A 15372-nucleotide genomic window follows, 5' to 3' on the forward strand; every position below is an offset into this window, starting at 1 on the left:
ATAATGGCTTATTAAAATCAAAACAGATTTTATTCTCCTTTCTAACAAATCCACAGATGCAAATAACGAACATCACAAAAGAATATGACAAACCCTAGTAACTTAAGGGCAGCATTTACATATAAAGAAAGAACAAAAAGTGATCAGTTTAAGAACATTTTTTTTAAACATCAGCCTGAGGTTACCTTTTCCTTTTTGTTAACTCAATTTCTTATCTGAACAGTCTCAACCAGTTGCACAAGAAACAGATTATCAACTCAATAAACATTTCCCCCCTCTTTTTTTACTTTGATAAACAGTAATGCTGTCTTGAGGTAGACATTAGAAGACAGACAAGCGTATCCTCCTTCGTTTAAAGATTTTGTGCGAGAAACACCAGCCTGTCAACAGCATCCGGCTTCAGAGATGCTCTGTGGCAGGTCACGATATTGCCACTACAGCTGAAAACCCTTTCGGAGGGTGAACTGGTAGCTGGTACCAAGAGATACTTTTTTGCCAGGTGGCTCAGAGATGGAAAGAAAACTTCATGATCCTTCCACCACTTGAGAGGATCAGTGTCACTCTCCACACTTGCGGACTGCAAGTAACTTGACAGTTCATTTTCAATAGCCTCCCTCTTGGTTGGTGCAGTGGTGGTGGCTGTGCGCTTCTTGAAGAAGCTTGCCAGTCTCTTAGCTTTTGGTGCTACTGCTGCTTCTCCATCTGCAGGCTCAGGCACAGTGGGCACACATAGGCAAGGCGGTTGACAGCTGCTCTGATCAGCCAGTAGCGTCTCCACCTCCAAGACAGCTCTGTGCTTTAATGCATCGACTTTTTCACTTGGGATGTAGGTGGCCCTGAACCGAGGATCCACAAATGAAGCCATCTCCAAAAGGTCAGTAGTGGCTGGGTCAGAATATTTGCTGTTGAGGTACTCAACAATGCTGGTCTTGATCGTTTTACAAAGCTCGCTATCACCCTCTTCACATGCCAGGAGACTTTCGTTAAAAAGGTGCAGCACAGGTTTCACATATGATAGAGTGACGTACTCCTCACCTGATAAAGCATCAGTAAAGTCCTGGAGAGGTTTCAGGACCTTTTGGACTGCTTCTAGGACCTCTAAGTCCTGCCAGGTAGGGACAAGATGCCTGGTCTTTTTGTCATTAGACAGGACTTTGGCCAGTGCTCCTTCCTGCTCCAGGACTCTCTCTATCATCTGCTGCCTGGATCCCCAGCGTGTGGCAGACTCGGTTATGAGTTGGTGACTTGGCAGACCCAGCTGAATCTGGACTTCAGCAAGATGTCTCCTTTTCTTCCAGCTGTACGAAAAACAGCTTACAATTCTTTTGCACAAAGAAATGGCCCGGGTGACACGCTTGTCATTCATGCCATGTCCTGTCAGAATCATAAAAAACTATTAAACAAATGTGCTTATGTGAGAAATTTGACTCTGGTTTCACTTTAACACATTCATACAACTAATCCAAAATCAAGCTTTAGAAATATTCTACATTAATATTATTTTCTTGTTTCATAGTTTATTTTTTTAATCAACACCAGTACTAATCATAAATATCAAATATTATATTTTTTTCTGAATTTTAATCATGTAAGTGATTTTAATGTATTATTATTTTTGTATAATTTATAAATGATGACTCTACTGTATGTACATTTACTCGTGTTCCGTTCTTGTTGTTGTTCTTAGTATTTAATATTAATGCTATTTTTTAATGCTACTTCATATTTCTACTCCACTAAAAACTCCACAATGTCTAGGCATATGTGTCAACATTAGTTTCTAGTTACTTTGCAGTTTGCTATTTTCAATCCAGAGAAAAAACTATAGTCTATCATAATAGCTAAATATATATGTTACCTTGATGATAACAACAGGCTAACCAGCATTTTAAAGTCATAATTACCTCACCTTTACCAGCTGTAACATTAAAGTGGTAAATACATCGATGCATCACTAATTCTTATCCAATAACGGAAACCTAATAAAAATGGTTCTGAAATCTACCATTCTGTATTGTAAATGATTTTACATTTAACACTTTAAGTTTTGTGTTTTATTAATCTATTTAACCTATATTTAACAATACATACTGCATTTCAACGGACACCTGGCCAAGACAGCAGCATAAAACACAAAGTTGCAGACAGAAACACAAAGGAAAATAAGGAAAAACTAACATTTTAATGTTTTTGATTAAAGTAAAATATCTGAATACTCCTTACAACACTGCACTCACCAATAGCCAAGTGCAGTCTGTGACCGAAGCACTGCATCCTCAGCCACTCGTTCAGCTCAACCGCTTTGACGATGTTGCTCCCGTTGTCGGTTGTTATAGCAACCAGATACTTTTCTTGGAGTTTCCAGCTTGCAATTGCGTCCTGCAGGGCCTCAGCTATGTGCTCACCGGTGTGGTCCTGGGGGAAATAACTTGTTTGCAGACACGCTGTTTTCATCTCCCAGTCTTGAATGAAGTGAACTGTCATGCTCATGTAAGGCTCACACGTCCTGCTCGACCACATATCGCTGGTCAACGCAAAATGGGTCACGTTAGCGAGCCGGTCAGCAAGGCTCTGTCTGATTTCAGTGTACATTTGTGGCAGTGCTTCTCGTGCAAAGTAGTTGCGACTGGGAAGCTCATATCTCGGGTCCATAGTTTTCAGTAGCTTTTGGAATCCGATTTGTGCCACAGTTGCAACGGGGACCATATCTTTAGCAATGTGGTAGGACACCGCTTTAGTTATATTACACCACTTGACACTTTTCTTTTCATAAGGCACATTGCGGGAAAATGAAGTTTGCAGTGAGCTTTGTTTCGGGGCTGGAGCTTTTTCGGGTTGTCGATGGCTTGCGGCTGGGGCTTCTGCAGCGCGCAGTTTCAAAGACTCTTCGTACTGCAGTTTGTGCCACTGTTTTAGGTGGTGAAAAAGATTTGTAGTGCTTCCACCCCTGGCTGTAACTTGTTTATTGCACTCCCTACAAATAACGTGATGTTGTTGCTCATCTGATACTTTGAATCCGAACCATCTCCAAATTACTGAGCCACTGCTTTTTCTTTTACTAACCAATTCCTCCGTGCGCTCCGCAGACGTAGTTGCTTCCTCCATGTTTGTTGAAGAGTGGCTCTGTGCCTGCACCCCCACCCCCCCCCCCCCCCCTCCCCTCGAAGAGGAGGGGCGCTGGCGCGGGGAGCAGCGCAAATTTGAACTATATCGATTTATGCGATATGGTCTAATTCCATATCGCGTCTAAAAATATATCGATATATTTTTTATATCGATATATCGCCCAGCCCTAATACAAACCAACCTGATTTATAATATTATAGCCTAAATATTGTGATATCTAATCTATTACATTCACTGAAATAAATAAATAATTCTACTCCCCATAAATAAAGCACCTGATGCTGTCGGGAGCTAACCAATTATGTGACATTCAGCTCGAAAGGAGTAACAGCACAGAGAAGTTGCGATTGTAAAGCCTGTGTTATACTTTCCGGGTGAGCAATCCGGACCGGATTCTTCACACTTCCTGCACCTGTGCAATTGTGCTTTTGAAGCCTACTGACCACGCGCACCTGTCCGCGCGGTCGTCTGCTCAGAGCCTCGGCACACACTCTCCGATGATGATTTTTATGTCATGCCTACCTAGCGGTCCATAGCGGACTCACGGACGCAGAAAGTATAAGGAGGCTTTAAGATGCAGTCTTTAAGACACGCACGGGAGCATGACCCTGACGCGCGACATTGCAGAAAATGTGCGTTCACAAATGTAGCCTATGTTGATCCAAATATGGAAAGCACTTTCGAATTTAATAATATGAGGTTCTCTCCAGAGATGTTTTGCCACATTTCTTCAATTAAGGATTGCTATGTAGTATATGGGGTTATTTGCCTGAACTTCTTCAAGTGAGTTGCGGGGCAAACCGAAAATCCAGCCCTTCTCCTTCACTATCGATACTGCGACTATTCTTGTTTGTACATGTTCATTCGCTGGCATTTTTGACATTTCTTTTTTTCTCCCTTAAAACAAATTTGTCCATTCTGATGCTCAATTTTACCTTAACTTGTATGTGTTCGTTAAATGCGTAATGTTATGTGAGTAGGTCTGCTCATGTCTGAAAATAATATATGAAAAACAAAATTTCACATAAAAACATTAGGATATAGCTTATATTTCATTAGTAGCCTAAATTTTTTAATTAATGTAAAAAATTAAAATAATTGTAAAACTGAAAGTTTTTTTATTTATTTATTTATTTTTATTCAGCATATGGCGGGCAGCATTTGAATTCGTGACGGGCCACATGCGGCCCGCGGGTTGAGAACCACTGCTCTATATAAACAAATAAAGCAGTGACATTACCTGTGTGCGGCTTTCTCAGGTGACTTGGCCTGGTCTCTAGTTTGCTCAGGCATAACGATCTTCCTGCCTGCTGGGTGAGCACAGTGTTCCTAGACCGCCTTTCACGGGCGTCTGGGTTGGAGCTGCTGTCCTCACTCAGTTCTGGAGCTTGATCAGTCTCACTGACCTCTGACTGGTCAGGGTTAGCATTAGGGTTATTGTTAGAGTTCAGCTCTTTTACTGTCTGCAGTGTTACTGGTTCTGTATGGGCAGTGGTGCTCTCACACTGTGTGTTGGCTGTGTGGCTGGTATCTGGCAGTAAGTGCTTTTCAGTGCTGGCCTGGGCTGGGGAGAAGGGCACCTGCGAGGGAGAAAGAGCTTGGCTGTTTTCAGGTGGAGCAGCTGGACTGGGGACTGGCAAAGCGTCCACCTCTGAGACAGAGTCTTCAGTGACGTGAACAAAATCGGACGGTGTTATTGCCGTGGTGCGGTCTTCTGAGATAATGGGCGATTGTAGAGAACTCTCAGCCAGTTCTCCAGGCCAGGAACCTGGGGTACCAGTTTTAGGAGGATCTTCCACACCATCCTGACCAATGTCTGGGACATTGGATGAGTTTTTGGAAAACCTTTGGTGAGCTGATAAGGACTTGGGCAGCAGCTGCTTCTTATGCTTGGAAGACCTCTTGCTGCTCACATCATCGAGGAACCCCGAATCATCTCCCTCGTTGGTCCCTGAACTGATGCAATTAATAAACACGCTGCGGTTGGTGGATGCTTTCTCAAGGTTTTCTGTCTGAGATCGGGTGATCTTCTTCTTGTGTCCGCCAAATCCGAATGAATGTCGTGTCTTTGAGATGGAACTATCTCGAAAGGTGACCTCAGATCCCTGGCTGTTATTGTCCAGGCTGAGCTGGGTCGGGTCGCTGTTCCTCTTGCTGTGGAAGCTGAGGGACGGTGTGCGGAACAGGCTGCGTCGTTTGCCCGTGCTGCTGGAACTGGAATTCGTGCTGGAGGGAGAGGAAGTGTGGACGCCATTGCCAACACCACCGGACGAGGGTGAGGAGGGGAGTGAGTCCTGCCTCTTTCGCACACTACGTCTAAAGATGGGCAGCCTGGAGACCAGGGTGGAGTGGCGTGTCCCTGACTCACCCATTAAGATCGAGCACCAGTTCAGTCACCCTGCAAACAGGTAAAAAGACAGATTCAGAATTAGCATGACACCCTTAACAAAGTTAAATATATATATATATATATATATATATATATATATATATATATAAATAAATGTGATCCCAAGTAGTATCCCAACCAAGTAAGTAAAAAAACTAATTAGAATTCAATTCAATTTTATTTGTACAGTGCTTTTTACAAATCATAGAAAAAGCAACTTCACAGAAAATTATGTTTCTACAATATTTAGTAGTAGCTTATCAGTGGTGACTGTCAGGTTGTGCACATATGGCAGAAATGTATGGGGAAAATCAATTATAGACAATCAAACAGACGATGAACACTATTAACAGCAATTATTATATAATACAATCACACTTAGCATAGCACATAGCAATATTTGGGAGGGTCTGTATGCTGATTCAGGGTTAGCATCATCTGAGGTCCTCTGAGGGGTTGGTATCATCTCTTCTCAGGATCCAGAATGAAGCTTGTGTAAATCCTAGTTACCATGGGATGTAAATCACTGCATGTTCACTTGATTTTGACATTTGCACAATTTCAAAAAAAATTTAATATTTGTCAAAAAGAAAGAAAAAAGAAAGAAAGAAAGAAAGAAAGAAAGAAAGAAAGAAAGAACAAAGTTTAAGACAATAAATTTAAGTATGTTTTGTATATTCTCATTAATAAATATTATTGTATTCTTTTTTGTATTTTAGTGGAAAAAGTAAAGAAAATAGTACAACAACTTTTAACGGTAATCTAAAATGGGTCCCTTAAAATAATAGCAGACACAGACCTATTATTTTAAAGAGCTCGGAGTCCACTTGTCAGCCAGTGTCCTCATTTGTCCTCAAATGTGGGGGAGAAGTGAATTAAAATAATGTATATATCCACTTACTAATTAATTGGCTGGTAAAAATCTGAAAGGCTGGTAAAATTCTGCCTTATCTGTGTCTAATAGGCAAAAAATAATAATTTCCCACCATAGCCAAAATTATTTAGATTCACAAGTGAAAAATCCAGGAGGGATTTGCATTTGCATTTCTGTTTGCAGAGCACATTTAAGTACAGCAAATTAAGCATTCTGTGTTGACCTTATGCTAATACTGTACTTTACTAAAATCAGGGTGAATCAGGTGTTCCCTCTGACAAATCTACAAAACATGTAGACACTTCGTACCCTTGTTGTGACAGTTGGAGGTACACCCTTGACAGCTTTACTTAGTTTGCTTGACCTTACATGTTTTAATGGGTAACTGTGGTCTACAGCACAATTAATTATTTTCAGGTATGTAGCATAATAATCATGACAATGTAAATGTCGTAATAAACAACAAACCATCTCATTAAACTTTTATTCAAGTAAAAAATAAATGATGGCACACAAGCTATAACAATAAGGGTTTTGTGGGAAACAGGTAACGTAGCCTACATTAAATTTGGCATAACGAACATTTAGAAACATTACACGCTAATTAGAAGTTAGAAGTAATTAATATTTATTAGAAGTAATTTAAGTGGCATACAATCTAACGCGAAACTATGCCAATGGTAAATATCAATAAAGTGTGAAAATCTATGAATCAAAGCAAAAAGGCCCATAACCAGCAATCTGATGATTTCTGGCTGTCAAAACAGCATTTTTTGGACATCATACTCGCGTAGATCATATTTGGGAATCGCAGCACTGCTATAGAGCTCCAAAAATGCTATTTAGGTAACTTATCTCTCTATGTTTTGAGATAGAACAATTGCGGAATACATGCCTATTATTAAATATACCCTTCATATCAGCAGCTGCACTGATGGACACACGGCGTCAAGAAACACGGAGTAACCAATAAAACGGCGACATTTACAGCAGCCGCCTGCTACAAGCGCTCTGCCTGCAGGAACAGCTCCACACACAAAACATTACCTTGAGATGAAACCTCCGTTTATGTTTAACACCCGCTGATATTCCCTTCGCTGTCAGTTTCAGTGTGAAGCCAAAATGCTCGTGGCATCACATCCGGCGACTTTCACGTCAAAGCGCTAAATTCTCCTGTCGGGATCCTGGCTCTGGCTCGAGCTAAATCCACCTCAAGTGACGTGGAATGTGCTCGCGTTTTGCTTCCGCGTTTCCGCCTCTGAAAATGACGCACGATACCTGCGTGACCGTCATTTAAAAACGGCACACAGGTGCAGTAGCCCTGAGAAAGTACAATAAAAGAGTGTAATCCACTGATCTATAATAGATCAGTGGTGAAATTACACAGTTGTCTTTATCATTAATGAAATTTCACAATGGTTTCAGTTTATAAATAGTTTTTCACATTAAAATGTAAAAGCAAAAATTCTATTAGAGCATGTAATTTTTATAAAAAAAAATAATATCGATTTTTCAGTGAAGTGGTAAGCTTTTCTTGATTGTTTGATTGTTTGTTTTTTTGTTTTTTTGTTTTTTTTATTATTATACTCTGGCACCATTTAATTTAATTATATATATATATATATATATATATATATATATATATAAAATTAAAACGGTCCACCCAATAGGCTACTATAATTCTAAGAGAATGATTCTATACTATGATTCTAAGAGAACTCATTAGCTGATCGAACCAGGAAATACAAAAGTGCATGGAGTTAAATTCTATACCTTTACCCTGAATCCCATAACATAGCTGGGCAAAAATTCCTCCACAGCCTGCTGCAATTCTTTGGATGTCCACGTGATGTCTCTATTGCTACAAAATTGAGCTTCTAACAATTTATGTTTCTGGAAAGGTAAGCAAGTTACATTTGAGAAGCAGATAATGTTCATGACATTTGAGACTTCATTGAAGCTTTATAAAAAACAATAGTTCAGACAGAAATTAATTCATTATTAGGCAGAATCGCATGCTCAATTATACTATGCAGTGTCACTGAATGAAAAAAAATTATCTGAATTCAATTCATAGGATGTACTGTAAAAGCAACTTGTCTGTTCTGTGTGATCAGGCAACACAGCGATGACTGCATAAATCAACCACCAGGGCAGTGTTCGTATGTCACAACTCGCCTGCCATCTCTTACTATGTAGCGCAACCAGGAGGAATTCAGAGAATTTTCACCAGCTGGTGAATAATATTACGCAGGACAGGGCCCCCTCTACAAGTCAGCTATACAACGTAGTGGCACATTTTCGTGAACTGGTGTTCTTCCCACAGGAAGGATCCTCTGAGATGTGGCATCAGTTCTGTGATATTCTTCCTCCTAGAGGGCCTGGACAGGCACTTGTCTGCTTCAGTGCTTAAGGTGTATGTGGCTGCGATTGCAGTGAATCACAACACTATAGATGGCAGATTGGTAGGGAAGCACAACCTGGTTATAAGATTCCTAAGAGGTACCCAGAGATTGCATCCTCCAAGGCCACACCTCATTCCCTCTTGGTATCTCTCAGTGGTCCTTCACTGGAACTCACTATTAGAATCCATTGAGAGCTAGTGAGTGAACTCACTTAATGCATTAGTTATGTGTAGCCCTATATGTGTATTACTCCACTGACTTAGGATTCAGTATCTCCCCTAGACAGACACTCGATCTGTCACAAGGTTCTGTGTTTGGTAGTTCTCTCCTTATGTGGAGCCCACCACAAAAACTTCCCTATGTGGTACTTTGTCCCGTAAGTCCATAGGTTGATCTTAACATGTTACCTTCCATTTTGGGTATGAATATGACCTCTGTAGTGTCCTTCCTCCACTGGGGGAACAGAAACTTTCCCAGCATTAACTACCAGGACTTTCATCCATTACTTATTCTGTTTCCCTATCAAATTGAGAAAAGGCTCCGTCTGAGGTAACCTCTGCTTTCTTGGCATAAGTCTTGGGTGTTGGAAGGTTATGAGGAGGAGAAGCGCATTTGGTCGTGATACAAGGCTTGTCAACATCTGCGCCCTTGTGGTCTTGTAATCCAGTTCAGCAGCTGTACCGTTTAGTATAGAGACCCCTAGTGTCAGAAACTTCAACACTAGATGGAAGTGACAGACTGAAAGGGAACATCTCAGTTACGTATGAAACCCTTGTTCCCTGATGGAGGGAACTGAGACATTTTTACCCTTAAACCACAACTCTGAACTGCCTCTGAGTGGGTTGAGACCATAGACTGTATAAAAACATGGACGTAGTGTACGTGACGTCACCCATTGGTTTCCGAAAAGAGCATTTTTGAAGCCAAAATTGGGCCGAGGTGGCCGTCGCCATCTTGGCAGCGCGTCACCGAGCATCTCTCCCAGATAATCGAAAATGAGCAAAAGGCGGGAGCTGGTTGCTGAAACCACGCCCACCTAGCTCGACGGCAGTGACAGCAGTGGCAATCCACCTGTCACTCAAGTGGCTGAGCCCTTAATTATGCAGAACTTTAAGGCTTAATACAATTTAAATGGATGAGTTACAAAAGAAATTAACCTCCCTCACAGTTGTCACAAAGGGCAAAATTAGCTATATAGAGCAAAATAATTTTTGTACCTGTAGTGTTTGCATGTAGTCCTGTTCCATGTTTTATGTTCAACAACAGAACTCTGTCGTAGACACGTATGAATGCTACAGTACCAGGCTGTAAACGTTTTTTTTCTGCTGTAAAGTTGGGCATTTTAACATGGGGAGTCTATGGGATTGATTTCCTAGTATTGGAAACTTTGAAACAATGTCTCCGTTCCCTCCATAAGGGAACGAGGGTTACTATACATAACCGAGACATTTTTTGAACGGTGGTGTACAGATGTAACTGTGTTAAAGAAGATGTGCTGTCCTGATCTAGAAACGCAGTTTATCAACTGCAAGCCATTCTATTCGCCGCGGGAGTTTCACTCGCTCATTCTGGTTAGTGTTTACATTCCACCTCAAGCACATGTGAGCTCAGCTTTACAGAAACTCGCTGATCAGATCACAGACACAGAACAACAACACCCGGACTCTGTTTTAATCATTCTTGGGGACTTTAATAAAGCCAATCTCTCCCGTGAACTGCCAAAATACAGACAGCATGTTACCTGTCCCACCAGAGACAGTAATATACTGGATCACTGTTACACCACAATAAAGGATGCATATCACTCTGTTCCACGAGCAGCTTTGGGACGTTCTGATCACTGTCTGGTTCATCTTATACCGACCTACAAGCAGAAACTTAAATCTGCTAAACCTGTAGTAAAGACTGTGAAGAGATGGACCAGCGAAACAGAGCAGGATTTACAATCTTGTTTTGACATCACAGACTGGAGCGTTTTTGAAGCTGCTACCACCGATCTGGACGAACTCACAGAGACTGTAACATCCTATATTAGTTTCTGTGAGGATATATGCATTCCTACCAGGACTTATTTAACATTCAACAATGATAAGCCATGGTTTACAGTAAAACTCAGACACCTTCGTCAGGCCAAAGAGGATGCCTACAGAAATGGGGACAGGGTCTTATACAATCAGGCCAGGAACACACTGAACAAAGAGATTAGAGCGGCTAAAAAGACCTATGCTAAAAAGTTGGAAGACCAGTTTACTTCCAACGACTCTACTTCAGTTTGGAGAGGACTGAGAGCCATCACAAACTACAAGACACCATCCCCTTGCACTGAGGCTAATCAACGACTTGCTAACGACCTGAATGAGTTTTATTGTAGATTTGAAACCCCCAACACCCACTCTGACCCTCTCCCTACACAACCATTAACACCTCCTGCAATCCCCCTCTCCATACCTCCTGCTCTTCAAATCTGTGAAGATGATGTGCGCCAGGTCTTCAAGAAAAACAAAAGAAGAAAAGCACCAGGCCCAGATGGCGTTACACCAGCCTGTCTGAAAATCTGTGCTGACCAGCTGGCCCCCATCTTTTCACAGATCTTCAACAGATCTCTGGAGTTGTGTGAAGTGCCTTCCTGCTTCAAACGCTCCACCATAATCCCCATTCCAAAGAAACCCAAGATAACAGGATTTAACGACTACAGACCTGTGGCTCTAACGTCTGTCGTCATGAAGTCGTTTGAAAAACTGGTTCTGGCTTATCTGAAGGACATCACTGGACCCTTACTGGACCCCCTGCAGTTTGCGTACCGAGCAAACAGGTCCGTGGATGATGCAATCAACATGGCATTGCACTTCATCCTGCAACATCTGGACAAAACAGGGACTTATGTGAGGATCCTGTTTGTGGACTTTAGTTCGGCTTTCAACACCATCATCCCAACAACCCTCCAGACCAAACTGACCCAGCTCTCTGTTCCTAGCTCTATCTGTCAGTGGATCACCAGCTTTCTGACAGATAGGCAACAGTTAGTGAGACTGGGGAAATTCATGTCAAACAGCTGCTCCACCAACACTGGTGCCCCTCAGGGATGTGTTCTCTCCCCTCTGCTCTTCTCCCTGTACACCAACGACTGCACCTCTAAAGACCCCTCTGTCAAGCTCCTGAAGTTTGCAGACGACACTACAGTCATAGGCCTCATCCAGGACGGTGACGAGTCTGCTTACAGACAGGAGGTTGAGCAGCTGGCTGTCTGGTGCAGTCTTAACAACCTGGAGCTGAACACGCTCAAAACAGTGGAGATGACTGTGGACTTTAGGAGGAACCCCCCTGCACTTTCCCCACTCACCATCATGAACAGCACTGTGGCTGCAGTGGAGTCATTCAGATTCCTGGGAACCACCATCTCTCAGGACCTGAAGTGGGACAATCACATTGGCTCCATTGTGAAAAAAGCCCAACAAAGGTTGTACTTCCTTCGCCAGCTGAGGAAGTTTAACCTGCCACAGGAGCTGCTGAAACAGTTCTACTCAGCCGTCATTGAGTCAGTCCTGTGTACTTCAATTACTGTCTGGTTTGGTTCAGCTACAAAATCAGATATCAGAAGACTACAGAGAACTGTTCGGACTGCTGAAAGGATTATTGGTGCTCCCCTGCCCACCCTCCAAGAACTGTACACATCCAGAGTGAGGAAAAGGACTCAGAAAATCACTCTGGATCCCTCACATCCAAGTCACCCCATCTTTGAACTTTTGCCATCTGGCCGGCGCCTCAGAGCCGCAAATACAAGAACAGCAAGGCACAAGAATAGTTTCTTCCCCCAGGCAATCTACCTCATGAACAGTTAAATGTTTCCCACTTAAACTTATGCTTATGCAAAAATGTGCAATATCCTTATATTTATTTGTTACCCCTCCATCCTAGAACATTCCTGCATCTCACTCAATCCTATTCCATTATCATTTATAGCACAATTGTTTATACACTTATTTATTTGCCAATTTGTAATTCTCCCGTAAATTTTATTTTTTTCTGTGTGTTGTTGTGTGTCTGTTTACTGGAAGCTTATGTCACTAAAACAAATTCCTTGTATGCGCAAGCATACTTGGCAATAAAGCTCTTTCTGATTCTGATTCTGATTCTGATTTTGCAGGCATATGCTTACTTCATAAACTGCTTAGGCTGTGTACAAAACCAATGCAGCTATGTATAAAAACAGACTTTAATAAATGAAGTGTCCAACATGCCAATAAATGTGTTATATAAACATCTAGAAAAACCATTTAAAAAATCTGCTCAGATTTTATGTGATTATTGAAGTGATTTGAATGTTCAATGAGTATTTTTAAATGCAATCGAGAAAGTGTCGTTAAACTGTGTCACTACATGTGTCACTCCTGGCAGCACTAATAAACTCTGAATCATCTCAACTTGTGTGTCTGAGGGCTGATTCATTCAATTCCACACTAATATGTGTATTATAATGACCTTTTCCTTCTTTGCATCCATTTTGTCATCATACAAAAGAAATTTAATAATGTTCTTGTTTTTATATTTAATGTGTTTCTGATTATTCTATATAATATCTACATTACCCGGAAAAGTGGATTGGTAAATGCTCTCAGAAACAATAATAACAGGAACAGTTCACTCAGAAATGAAAATTCTGTCATTATGTACTTAACCTAATGATGTTAAACCATCACTTTATTTTCTCTGAACATGAAGAGAAATGTGTTAGAATGTACTGGTTCTTTTATCACCCATCCAGTTTCATTGAAAAAAATAAGAATAAAAATCATAATAATGGTCTAAAATATGTGCTTTACTCCAAGCCTTCAGAAGCAATACATCAGGAACAGACTTAAATTATTACAAAATCTATTGAAATATTTAAATATACTGTTCTCATTAACACGCCTAGAGCATGTGACAAGATTTTAAGTTAATAACTTACATTTCAAAACTGTTCTGTAACTTACATATAGTGAATATAGTACACGTCTTATAGCACACAGGACTTTTTACTTGTAATTTTAAGGTATTTTTATATCTTTTTAGAAGCTTAAAAGATTCAGTCCCCATTAATGGTAGCTGCATAGAAAAGAGGAACTTTAAAACATCTCCCTTTGTGTTCCAAAGATGAAAGAAAATATGGTTTTGGGTGTGGGTGAGTAAATAATGACAGAATTTTCATTACTGGGTTACATTCTCTGGGATATTGCCCTGAGAGTGTTATTTTCAGAATCAGCTTCATTCAACTCCTCTTCCTCTTCCTTTTCTGCCTTTCATTTCTTGTTCTGGGTCTTAGACTCTACATATTTCCATTATCATCCATTATCAGATATTATTAAAGGGCTCTCACTGGCTTTCCTCCTAAACATTTAATAATTACATTTTCATTGCTTTGAATGTCTTTTGGTTGTTTCTTTGACTAATGCTTGCACTTTCTTTCCCAGAAAATGGTTTTATCAGCGTATTATCTTTGAAATGTCATGGCGATGCGGACAGCTTTAAGAAGCAGTTGCTATGAGACAGATGATAGTGGCACTGCAGCAAAGCTGTTTAAGTGTGCTGTGACAGAGACAAGAATAATGTAGCGCTCAAGAAAGTGACCACTGAACTTACCCCTGATGTAGTTGGAAAAGCGACAAATTAAGAATCTTTATTCCTCCCATATGCACTCTTGATGGACTTTTGTGTTATTTAACTGTCCCTTTAAACTATATGTGAACCCTAAAAGTAAAATTCATGTATAAGTGTACTGTAATATGCATCATTTAATACCGTGAATGAAAAAAACTAATGCCAACACTGATATATGGTTTAAAATTGACATATTTAAAATCCACTTTTAATGTTAACAGTACAGTATTTATGTGCCAAAAACACACAATGTAGTTTTGCATGACCATTTTCTTATAATCTGCACGACACAAACTGATAAATCAGCCTGAAATGATAATAAACCGTAGTGTGTTCACATATTCAAATCTGCCTGTTCAGATCTGTTTGACGTTAGTAAGATGTGAGATCTCTCTCACAAAAGAAAAAAGAAATGTAATGTTTTTTTTTCTGATATAACTCATTATCTAAACCATTAACAGTGATGCACATAGTATCTGACTCTTTTTTCTGATTTCAGTTTGTGTACATACAGTATAATACACATATAATAACCACGGCAGCCTCCTAAGTATTTACAGTTCCTTCTTGCTGTGCTGTAAGACCCTTTGATTTCTTGTCCATTAGTGCCATGTTTCCATCATCCAGTCCTTCCAGATCAGGTACTATGTCACAAACACAGTCCTTTAATGGATTGTGAACTGTAAGGTAAAAGCAGAAAGCTGTTCTCACTCCGTTAAACACTGAGGTATTTTTTTTTCTTTGACCGCATCATAGGTCAGAACACATGCCTCTTAACTGCAGTATAAATATGAGTAAAAAACAAAAGCCAAAATAATTTACCGCTTTTGTGCATGAGAACTGTCTGTTTTTTTAGGAAGTAAATGTTGTTGAACAAACTATTTGATTCACAAATTTGAATTATAATTAATAATATTTACAATTCAATTAAAAATATAACA

General features: G+C 40.4%; 1 protein-coding gene across 2 annotated transcripts in view; it reads right to left on the reverse strand.

Moving 5' to 3' along the window:
- Positions 1–7639, reverse strand: part of LOC132114490 (serine-rich coiled-coil domain-containing protein 1-like) — a 92392-nt gene extending 84753 nt beyond the window's left edge. For both annotated transcript variants that reach the window (XM_059522631.1, XM_059522632.1), the window contains exons 1-2: positions 7437–7639; positions 4367–5524 (exon numbers count right to left, since the gene is read on the reverse strand). In XM_059522631.1, coding sequence (XP_059378614.1) covers positions 4367–5498 — 1132 coding nt within the window. In that variant the 5' untranslated portion in view covers positions 5499–5524; positions 7437–7639. The remainder of the gene's footprint in view (positions 1–4366; positions 5525–7436) is intronic.
- Between the last annotated feature and the right edge of the window lie 7733 nt (positions 7640–15372).

The sequence above is a fragment of the Carassius carassius genome, chromosome 34 (genome assembly GCF_963082965.1).
Source record: "Carassius carassius chromosome 34, fCarCar2.1, whole genome shotgun sequence".
Classification (NCBI taxonomy): Eukaryota; Metazoa; Chordata; class Actinopteri; order Cypriniformes; family Cyprinidae; genus Carassius; species Carassius carassius.